At 32.4% G+C, this 12,122-nt stretch overlaps 1 protein-coding gene across 1 annotated transcript in view; it reads left to right on the top strand.

Moving 5' to 3' along the window:
* LOC139523913 (phosphorylase b kinase regulatory subunit beta-like) overlaps window positions 1-12,122 on the top strand; it is a 39,004-nt gene that overhangs the window by 12,972 nt on the left and 13,910 nt on the right. The window contains exons 11-19 of the mRNA XM_071318311.1: window positions 533-682; window positions 1,523-1,626; window positions 3,222-3,452; window positions 4,124-4,228; window positions 5,543-5,625; window positions 6,212-6,302; window positions 8,379-8,546; window positions 8,950-9,225; window positions 9,795-9,997. Of these exons, the coding sequence (XP_071174412.1) occupies window positions 533-682; window positions 1,523-1,626; window positions 3,222-3,452; window positions 4,124-4,228; window positions 5,543-5,625; window positions 6,212-6,302; window positions 8,379-8,546; window positions 8,950-9,225; window positions 9,795-9,997 (1,411 nt within the window). The remainder of the gene's footprint in view (window positions 1-532; window positions 683-1,522; window positions 1,627-3,221; window positions 3,453-4,123; window positions 4,229-5,542; window positions 5,626-6,211; window positions 6,303-8,378; window positions 8,547-8,949; window positions 9,226-9,794; window positions 9,998-12,122) is intronic.

The raw sequence follows: 12,122 nt of genomic DNA, 5'->3' as shown, positions 1-12,122 counted from the left end.
AAAGAATGATCAAGTTTGTCTGCATATTGTCTAATAATTGTTAGAGAAACAGGTTCTGCAACCAAATCTAATGCAACAATATATTTCTTCACATTAGACAGTAAAATTTTGAATATTTAAAAGCTTGGCAAGCCTCCCATTTTAAATTTGAAAATTCAATCTCAAGTGGAAAAAATATTGTATCACACTCACTGCAGTGATAGAATTTTTATCTACAATCTAAACTTAATGATTGTGGTAGAAGGTTTTCAGTTGTGGAAAGGTTGCTTTTAATCTTTAATCTGTTGATACAAAAATCATGCTTTCTTTCATGCTAATGCTATAACTTACTCACTTAATCCTCTTCGTGCTTTGATGCACATAAGGCCAACACTAAGCTAATGCTGGTCTGTATATGGATTTGTTACAGCATCATTATGAACAGTATTGAAAAAAGAAGATATTTTGCAATGCCTAAAGTATATTTTGTTTAAATTTATTCTAGATATCTTTAGAAAAAAAAATGTTCATTACATGTTTTCTCTCAAAATAGGTGTACTGGTACCAATGTTGTACTATGTGCCGAAGGAAGAACTTAATTACAGACACAAACAGGATTTACACAAACTACCAAGTGCTGAGGGAAACACTGATGGTGTTTTCTTGTGGGGTCAATCTTTATATTTCATCTCTCAGCTATTAAGTAAGTAATGATGTTCATTCTTTCTATTTCATGAACTACATGTACCGGTAGTTCTTCCTAAACTGGTATAAAGTTTAAAAACTTCTGGAAAAAGTGATATTACCCTTTGTCTGAACACTATTTGGTACACATATAATTTATATTACCATCCACAAAAAGTTGATGATAAACACTTATTTTTAAACTTTAAATTCAGTCTGTCTCTAACAGTCACTTTCAGATCCTCCCAAATGTTTTCTCTATACAATTTATCTTTTTTCAGCTGTCATATGTCTAATGCGGTCAGCATTCACTTCATTAAAATGCAACTACCAATATAATCATGAAAAATATGTTTGAGTTTTGTATTCAAAATAAGAATCTGAACCTGTTTGCTACCAAGTTGAAGCAATATGAGAGAATTTGTGAATTATTTGTATTTGACTCCTTTTACTTTCCATTGAAAACAATTTCACTGATTTATTTCTCCCTGAGTATTAACATATTTTGAAAGTTTTTCCAATTTACCACTTTCCATCCACCACTTAAGTTAAACCTTTCACATGTACATTTTTTATCACCTGCTCCAAGAAAGATAACTAACGATTGAAAATACAAAAAAGATTCCTTAACATGGCAATGGGCAATGTCGTAATCAGAATTATTTGAAACCTTATTTAAAAGATCATCTCTCTGGAGAGGTCACTTTTAATAGTTTCCCTGAGTGAATGCTTGTTGCAGTAATCTTTTGCTAAACCTTCCACTTTTTGTTTGATTGCAATAATTTTCAATTGACAATGGGAGGCTGTGAGATTACAATATAGAATTGTTGATTTTCATCGGAAATTCTGTCTGTTTTAGTTCATGATTTATTGAAGCCTGGAGATCTTGATCCTATTTTACGACATTTACCAGCATCTGAAAGACCAAAGTCAATGATAAATACTAGATACTCTACATTTCAAGTAAGTCAAATTGGATATTTGTTGTAGTTGACCTTTATACTGATATCTTATTATGAGCATTGGTAATAAGGGGGTCTCATTGGGGGATTCTGATCCCGGATCCCGCTTACTGTTTTGTCAGATTCCTGTATCCCGCTTACACTATATACATAAGCAATCCTCATTTTTTTGTCGAGCCTGCAACTTTTGTTGCAGAAAGCTCGACATAGGGATAGTGATCCGGCTACGGCGGCAGCGTTAGCTAACTTTTTAAAAGCTTTATATTTTAGAGGGTGGAAGACCTGGATGCTTCATACTTTGTATATAGATGCCTCATGTTACGAAGTTTCCGTCAGTCACATGTCAAATGTCCTTGACCTCATTTTCATGGTTCAGTGACCACTTGAAAAAAAAGTTCAGATTTTTTGTAATGTTGAATTCTCTCTTATCATAAGTAATAGGATAATTATATTTGGTATATGCGTACCTTGCAAGGTCCTCATGCCCGTCAGACAGTTTTCACTTGACCTCGACCTCATTTCATGGATCAGTGAACAAGGTTAAGTTTTGGTGGTCAAGTCCATATCTCAGATACTATAAGCAATAGGTCTAGTATATTGGGTGTATGGAAGGACTGTAAGGTGTACATGTCCAACTGGCAGGTGTCATCTGACCTTGAACTCATTTTCATGGTTCAGTGGTTATAGTTAAGTTTTTGTGTTTTGGTCTGTTTTTCTCATACTTTATGCAATAGATCTACTATATTTGTTGTATGGAATGATTGTAAGATGTACATGTCTAGCAGGCAGATGTCATCTGACCTTGAGCTCATTTTCATGGTTGAGTGGTCAAAGTTAAGTTTTTGAGTTTTGGTCTTTTTATCTAATACTATATGCCATAGGTCAACTATATTTGGTGTATGGAAATATTTTATGATCTATATGTCAGTCCCGCAGGTTTTATTTGACCTCGACCTCATTTTCACGGTTCATTGCTCAGTGTTAAGTTTTTGTGTTTTGGTCTATTTTTCTTAAACTATAAGTAATAGGTCAACTATATTTGTTGTATGGAAGCATTGTTAGCTGTACATGTCTGCCTGGCATGGTTCATCTGACCTTGACCTCATTTTCATGGTTCATTGGTCTTTGTTTAGTTATCTTGGTTAATGCTAAGTTTATGTGACAGTTTTTAATAAAGTTTTATACTTAGGACTATCAACATAATATCAATAATTAGTAAAGGAGGCGAGACATTTCAGCGTGTGCACTCTTGTTGTAATTTCCCGTGTCCCCCTAGGCTTCAATTCCCGTTTTCACGGCACAATAATTTGACATTCACTTGTCACACTTATGAAAAATCGGCAATCTTGCATCACGCTTAGACCCCAATGAGACCCACTTATAACCACACAAAGCATGTGCTTTTTGCAGAGTGGAATAAATTATTCACTGCTGTTAACACAATATGTAATATATGATTTATAACAGAAAAACAGCTTTTGCTAAATATATAAAAATGTCCAGCAAAGGGATCAGTTTTATAAAATAAGAAGCAACAACAAATGGCCTTTGACAATGTCAGTTTTCAGTCTTTTTTAAACACTTTTCACTTTTCAGGTTACTCCCCCTGATCTAGTAACACAGGTTGTTTTGATTGCAGAAAGTGCTAGACTACAGCAGTTACTAGCAACCTATGGTATACAGACACAGACTCCACACCAAGTAGAACCTATACAGATCTGGTCTCCTAAAGAATTATCTAAAGCTTATGAATATTTAGGGATCAATAAGAAATTAAAGTTGACAGGAAGACCAAAAAGACCATTTGGTGTTCTTAGTACTTCCAAGGTAATAGTTTAATGTATATGATTCAATGTCCAATTTAATTTTATGCTCAGCCTATCATATGAGAGAGGTGTTATGTTTTCAGGTTTATTTCCTTTAGTCTGTTTGTCAATTTTGATTTCAGGTAGGTTAAATTTTGATTAAAGGTAGTTTGTAATCACATCAACTTGAGACTTAATGTTCATTATGAAGTTGTTAACTTTTTATGGTGAAGTGTATGCACTAAATAAACTAAATTTCACACATCAATAGTGCTAGGAAAATAAAAGAAAAATTGCGTGTACCAATACTGTTTTAGAGCTTTGGAAACTTAACAGCATGATGTGCCAAAAATGCAAAGAATAAGTACTTATAAAAAAAGTGTACTAAATCTAAAATAAAATATTTTGACTAAAATTCTTATAAAACATCAAATAAGCTCTATAAGAATGTTAAAGATATTTTTTAGAAAACTATGATATTATTTCTTAATATCGGAGATTGATGTGAATTAATTTTATTGTTTTGTTCAAATGGAAACGGAATTGTAAATCAAAGTAAAAAAAATACTTTGCTGTATTCAAAGCTTGTTTCTGAGTCAACTTTATGTGGTATGTTAAATTGAAAATTGGAAATTTTTATGAACATTTTGAGTCTGACAACTTATATTGCAACATAATCTACATATCTTACAGATATACAGAGTATGTGGCCAGACAGTTCTATGTTATCCATTGTTGTTTGAAGTCAGTGATTTTTACCTAGCACAAGACATGTCAGTAGTGTTAGATGATTTAAAGGTATGTTATCCTGTGTAACCTATATCTTTCATATATTGCCACATTCCCATTGACTATTCATTAGGCCATTGATCACTTTAGAAGTCAAAATGATGCACATTTCCTCCATGGCAAAGGAGATATGTGATTTCTTTAATGATATATAAAACACTCTGAGTCATTCACACTTTTCTTCTGAAGATTCTGCTTTTGTAAAATTTTATAATATTCTGAACCTGAAAAAAATGTTTGATGATAAAAGTTTTTTTATTATTATATTGAAATAATTACTCAAGTTGGTATCAAGAGATATTCAATTTTCATACATTATGAAACCTGTAAGCACACATTTATTCATGTCATTATTTAAATAAAAGTTATTTAAGGAATGACTGTAATATTTTTTCTGTCTATGAAGAAATAACATAGCGGGTTATTTTACAGTGTGCACCACATTTTTTATGTTATTTCGAATAGACAGAAAAAATATTAGTCATTTCTTATAATTTAATTCTAAATTCCATTTTAAACCATAGAAAACCACGAAAAAACGTTGATGATGTCACAGTCACATGACTAAATTATGTCTATGGGTTGATAACAAAATAACGTCAGCCAATCAGAAGACGTGTTACATCCAAAATTAAATTATATTTTGTTTGATTTTTTAAATGATTGATAGTTACAGTATATTTTTAGATATATGAAAAGGCATACTTACTTTTTTGAATTCTTGTTAACCTTTCAATTATCATTTATACTTTCAACCTCATAATATGCATAAAAAAAATAATCATGTTGCAAGAATTCTTTGATGCTTTGTTCCTTGCTCAGAATAATTTGTTGAACTAAGATATCTGCCTATCATGATGATAAAACATAGATAACAAATTTACTTTGATTACAACAATTTCTATCTTAATAGATGGTAAGAGAAGATGTTGTACATGTGTCATACATAATCATAGTACAATGTAAATGTCATTACGCTTATCTGCATATACTATAATAATCAAAGGTATTGTCATTACCCTTATCTGCATATATTATACATAATCATAGTAATGTTATTATACATATTATCTGCATGTGCTGTTGCAAACAGATGTATTTTCCCTAGTATATGGATGACTCCGTAAGGAGTTATTGCAGTAAATGATGATGATTTAGTAAATTTTTGTGTTTTTGTCTATTATTTCAAACTTTAACATGTGTATGACTCAGGCTTCTAGGCTTGTTTAAAAATAAATTTTATCAAGATCTGTCAAGGATAACTTTTGTTTTATTCAGAATTACAGTGTTTTTAAAAACTTCATTACCATTTTTATTTTGCAGAATGATTTAGCCTTTTTATCCAGTTGTTGGAAGTTAGCAGGAAGGCCGACATTTTGTATGTTAATTAGAGAGAATAACATAAGGTATGAATATAGTTCAATACGTTTAGCCTCTTTTACTTTAAGTCTAGTAAAATAGTAAATAAATTCAAAACAGACTATCAGAGACATGCCATCCACCAAAATTCTTCCAAGAACAAAACACTTGATATACACACAGAATCCATTTACAAGGTTAATACTTGGGCCTGATGAATAAGATGAGCTTTTAGAAAAATCTTTCAATAAGTGACCTTCTACAGTGAAACCTGTATTAATAGAATTCTGACTAGACAGGTAACCTATCTTAATTAGACTATCTTTAAGTCTGAACTTTTTTTATACAGACATCAATATATTTGGAACCTTTATAAACAAAACATATGAAAAGATGATGTGGTATGTTTGCCAATGAGACAACTCTCGTCAAGAGACCAAATAACACAAAAAAAACAACTATAGGTCACAGTGCCGCCTTCAACAATGAGAAAAGCCAATACCTCATGGTCAGCTATAAAACAAAACACTTTAAACTGAACCAATTCTTTTGTCATAAAATTTTTTTCTTTTTTTTATAGTAGTTTAATGTAAAGTAGGGCTGCATATTGATATTTGCACTTTTCAATTGTAGAGGTCCAAACTTTCCAGAATTTTTAGACTTATTATCCATGTTTAAAAGAGGTGATGTTGATGGCGTGAGGGTCAGAGTAGGGAAGCTCCAGGTGGGTAATGATAATATAGTGAAAACTGATCAACTGTATTATATATCTACTGTGGTGTAATATATACCCATTAAAGGCCATACTTAGACCTATAATTGTTTACTTTTTACACATTGTGACTTGGATGGAAATCTGTCTCATTGGCACTCATACCCATCTTCTTATTTCTACGTAAGGACTAATTAAGGATTTTGACTGGATTGGTTGGCTCATTGACATACATAAATCATTCCACATATCCTTTCATCCTTATCAATTATACCAAATAACACTTTGTTGAATATATAAATAAGGAGATGTGGTATGATTGCCAATGAGACAACTCTCCAACAAAGTTCAGATGATGTGGATGTAAGCAATTATAAACAACTGTAAGGCCTTCAACAATTAGAAAAACCCTTGCCATATGGTCGACTTTAAAAGGTCCAGACATGAAAATTTGAAACATTTCAATTGAGAAAGCTAATGGCTTAATTTATAACAAAACAGTTTACAAAAAAACATATGGCAAACATGAACCAACGGCAACTACTGAACTACAGGTTCCTGACTTTACTGTGCCAGACTTGGGACAGGCACATAAAGAATGTAACAGGGTTAAACCAGGGCTTCATAAACGGTCATATATTCCAGACATTTGTATAATGTCCGATAAAAGTCCAGCTGGGCAAAGCATGAAACGGTCATATACTTTTTAGTTTTCAAAGCTTTTTCAGTCATTTTAAGATAATTCACGATCTTTTTGACCCAACCTTTAGCCTTTAACATCCACACATTTCCAGTCATAAAAGTGACATGATGATTAATTACTATCAGAACAACCCCTACTTCAATACTTTCTAATTTTAATCAAGGCTAATTAGTAGTTGGATAGCTGAAATCTACCTGTTCAGGTGACAGGTGAACTATTTTCAGTACCGGACATTGTATAAATTGATCGGTCTATTCACAATTATTTTCTTACATTTTTTACGGTTTGTATCTAATTGATTAAAAAGGATGCAATAATATGATTAAGTCCAAAAGATTAATATTATAAGAAATTAGTTTATCAACATGATTTGATGAAAAATTTAAAAAGGTTTTAAATGAAAAATCGTGAGAACTATGTTGTATGAACTAGAACACGTGTGCACATGTGAACTGGTGGGAAATTTAATTATGCATCCTACATTTCTTCAAAAATGCCAAAATTATCATTGATACCTGTATTTAACGTTCATTTCAAGTATTTTGTTAAAGAAATAACGTGAAAAGAGCTTCTTCACTCAGTCGTGCTTTGTAAATGTACACAGATTTTACGTATCCGTTTATGGTCCATGTTTTACCATTGTCAAGACAACATCCGGTTTTAGAAAAGTTTTTGACAATGTCATTTTGCACAAATAAAGAGTCTAAGGCAGATATGAGCACTCTGATGTGCAGACTTTGAATGATGCACTGCCAATTTAACAGTTTACATCCGAATATCAAATTCATATCAAAGTAAAGTTTAAAAAAAATTTTTTTTAATCTAATGTCAATCATTGGAATGGCCATCTGATTACCAGAATTGCCTTTTGTGACTAAATCTTAAGCGATCAAAATCGGGATCAGATATAAATGTCCGGCTGGCTCAAATATTTTTGGAAGCCCTGGGGTAAACATGTTTGTGAGTACCCAATCCATTTCTCAAACCTAGGGCAGTGATTTAACAGTAAACCCTTAATTTCTGAGTTAAACATAAGAAAAAAGTATGTCATTGAAGTATGTATAATGACATATAGATGCTAACATCGACTTAGTTTGGTCTTTGTCAGAAAGTTATCTAGTTGGTTATTCACATCTCTTTATTTTGATATATTGTATGAGAGACAAATGTCTATGTCATATGCTTAGATCTTAAGAACAATTGCCCAAGTCTAGACTTGTAATGAATGAACTCAACAAGTAATATCAACAAGATTATTCCTTAATTCCAAATTCATTAAAATGTAGTTGTAAAAAAGTCTTATACTAAAGGTAAAGAATCAGAAATATAGATTAAACCTTTAAAAAATGTCACAAAGTGGTAATTATTTGTGTCTTTCTTTTCAGTCAATGATAACTTCAGCATGTACAGAACATCTAGATTTCTTAGATACTGTAGGGAATGACGTCTTTCAAAGGTTTGAGGAAAAAGCAGTCACTCAAAGCTTCAAAAGCTTGACAGAAATTCCAAAACTTCCAGAAATCTTAGATGATGGAGAAGTAGTCCGCGAAGAGGTAATATAAATATTGAAACTGAGAATGTATAATATTTAATTTTACAGTTGATTTCATCTCACTTGGCTCAATGGGCCATGTGAGCTATAGCCATCATTAAGCATCAGTCACCATAAATGGAAAAATTGTGAAATTTGCTGTATATTTACAAGCAGGGGCATCTGTGTGCCATGAAAACATTATTCTTTTATGTATATAAGGTTTGTTTCTCAGTTACTGCATTTATGGTCAACAAGATTTGGAATATAGATTTTGTTGTCCTTCATGCATAACATGATCTTGACTTTATTTTTCCATTGCTGTTATCAGATTTAAAGTTTGTGAAATTGGTCTGTTAATATGATATGATTAATCAATGATATTGTATCTGTGAATATTTAACTACTGCATTTTTTCTGTGTAGGATCTGCTATTCAAGGCAACTTGGGATCTAGTGGAGAAGTATAAATTTACACCAGGAATACAATCTAGAAGTATAATACTCAAGGTTCTATATCAACGAGAAGGTCCAAATTTCTACATCAATGAACAAAAAATAACTGAAAAAATAGACAAACTTATTAATAAGGCAGGAGTATATAAAGAATGGAGAGCTGTACGATTGTTATCCTCATTACTTGGGAAGTTAGTGGATAGTTTAGCACCTTCTATTACTACTATTTTAGTAAGAGGGAAACAGGTCAGTGTATATGTATGAAATTTTTTATACCCTGCTCCAATGAAGGAGCATTACACTGTTTTACCACTGCTTGTCTGCTCATCATTTCCATGAAACTTTTTGAATTTTTTAAAGTATTTACAAATCTGAGCTTCCTAAATTTTGGTATCAAGCTTTATGATAGCATTCTATATCCTTTGATAGTATTCAGATTCATCTCTCCTCATCTAACTGTTAACTGAAATAATAAGAGAGTCCTGAAATTTCTTTAAAAAGGGCTTCATGTGAATCATACTTTACCATGCAAAATCAGATTCATCTGTGAACAATATTTGTAAAAAGATGTGATTCATATATCAATCTTTTTGGGTGCTCCTGCTTCTTCAACAAACAAAAACTGACCGCCATGAAATAGCACAATAGTGTTGAATGTGGCGTTAAACACCAATCAATCAATCAAGAAAATGCAATTACCCTCAAAATACCCACCAAAAAAATTTGGTCTAAGTCTTGCGTAATACTACTAAAGACAATGAAATAATTTGCGTGGAATTTAAACTCCCGTCATTTATGATTGAATTATATTTTAGGTGACAGTTGGAGTGTTTGGTCATGAAGAGGAAGTAATAGACAAACCCATCAGTCCAGGAGAAGTGAAGAACATTTTGTATAGTCGTTGTGCTCAATATGATCTACTTCAGGCAGTGTTACAACAGGAACTTATTCTAGGCATTGGAAAATTGATAGCTGCTTCACCTGAATTGTTTGATGGTATACTGAAGATTCGAATAGGGTAAAATGATTTAAAGTTTGATGATATATATATATATGCCCCCATTGTAGGCAACTTGGACATTAAGCGTTACACTTGACCATCCTTCCTTCTTTTCGTTCTTCTGACTTTCTGTCTTTCAATCCATCCCATTTTACTTTCTGCACTTTAGCTTATGTTTGCCTATTGCAAATTTTATGAAACTCATACATAATGCTTAAAACCAAAACAAAAACTGCAGACAGCTGAGTTCAGACTAGGGCAGTAAGTCACTTACTGTTTTAGAAGTTAGAACTAAGCCCCTTTTTAACTTGGAAAATTGATTTTTTTTTTTGGTTTGTGCACTCTTACTCTCATCCAAATTTTATCAATCAATACATAATGGAAAGAACCTAAACTTGTAGACAGAGTCCATAATTTGGCAGTGAGTCACTCAATTTTCTAGAGTTATGCCCTTTCATAAGTGAAAAATGCATTTTTTTTCTTTTCAGTACTCTAACTTAGGTTTGTCTCATCTTATTTTATGTAACTCATACACAATGCTAAGAGCCATGTAGACAGAGTTGGGTTGTTAGTCATTTACCATTTTGCAGTTATGTCTGGTTTAGCTTGGAAAATTTGAGAGCTTGAGTGAGGACAATCGTATTCTTATACACAATCTTCTTCTATTTTTAACTGGTTTTCAAAAGAAAAAACGGTTATTGATTTGGGGATGAACAGTTGGCTTGCGGGGGCAGGGGATGGCTGCCAAACAGTGTCCGTTCATTTACAAAATAAGCTTTGATGGAATCTTTTCAAATTTAAATAAGTTGTACTCTGTGACCAAATGAGGGACAAATACAATTTTCACAATTGTATCTGTTCTCTTTGTTGAGTTTGAGAATTTCCAGAAGAATTTTAAGTAGCAAAATTTTTTTTTTTTATATGAATTTGAGTTATTTCCCTTTGAACAGATATAATAATTAATTTCTTTGTCATTTGGTCTCTTGTTAGATTTTATTTTATTTTGAGGCATGTCTTCAAATTGGTCAACATTTAGGTTCACATGTTCAAAATACATTTTGTTTTTAAAAAAAATCGATGTGTTATCATGGTCATTGGGATTGATTAAGTGAAAGTTTTGATTTTGAACTATTTGGGTTTGTTTCTTAGAGTTACAGGACTTTAACTGTCATATTTAGATTATTTGTTTTTACAATATGTGCAATTTCTTATAGGACTTTAACTGTCATATTTAGATTATTTTTTTTACAATATGTGCAATTTCTTATAGGACTTTAACTGTCATATTTAGATTATTTGTTTTTACAATATGTGCAATTTCTTGTGTATGCTTGGAAATCTACTTGAAACACAAATGCTGGTATCAATAAAAGTATGTACCTATTGATTTAAAAAAAACAACCCTAATTTTATTAGCTCACCTGGCCCGAAGGGCCAAGTGAGCTTTTCTCATCACTTGGCGTCCGGCGTCCGTCGTCCGCCGTCGTCCGTCGTCCGTCGTCGTTAACTTTTACAAAAATCTTCTCCTCTGAAACTACTGGGCCAAATTTAACCAAACTTGGCCACAATCATCATTGGGGTATCTAGTTTAAAAAATGTGTTCGGTTACCCGGCCAACCAACCAAGATGGCCGCCATGGCTAAAAATAGAACATAGGGGTCAAATGCAGTTTTTGGCTTATAACTCTGAAACCGAAGCATTTAGAGCAAATCTGACATGGTGTTAAATTGTTTATTAAGTCAAGATCTATCTGCTCTAAAATTTTCAGACGAATCGGACAACCGGTTGTTGGGTTGCTGCCCCTGAATTGGCAATTTTAAGGAAATTTTGCCGTTATATGGTTATTATCTTGAATATTATTATAAGTAGAGATAAACTGTAAACAGCAATAATGTTCAGCAAAGTAAGATCTACAAATAAGTCAACATGACCGAAATGGTCAGTTGACCCATATAGGAGTTATTGCCCTTTATAGTCAATTTTTAACCATTTTTCGTAAATCTTAGTAATCTTTTACAAAAATTTTCTCCTCTGAAACCACTGGGCCAAATTTATCCAAACTTGGCCACAATTATCTTTGGGGTATCTAGTTTAAAAAATGTGTCCAGGGACCCGGCCAACCAACCAAGATGGCCGCCATGGC

This window comes from Mytilus edulis, chromosome 5 (assembly GCF_963676685.1).
Source record: "Mytilus edulis chromosome 5, xbMytEdul2.2, whole genome shotgun sequence".
Classification (NCBI taxonomy): domain Eukaryota; kingdom Metazoa; phylum Mollusca; class Bivalvia; order Mytilida; family Mytilidae; genus Mytilus; species Mytilus edulis.
Note: the sequence above shows the minus strand (reverse complement) of the source record. Positions and strands in the feature narration are given on the sequence as shown.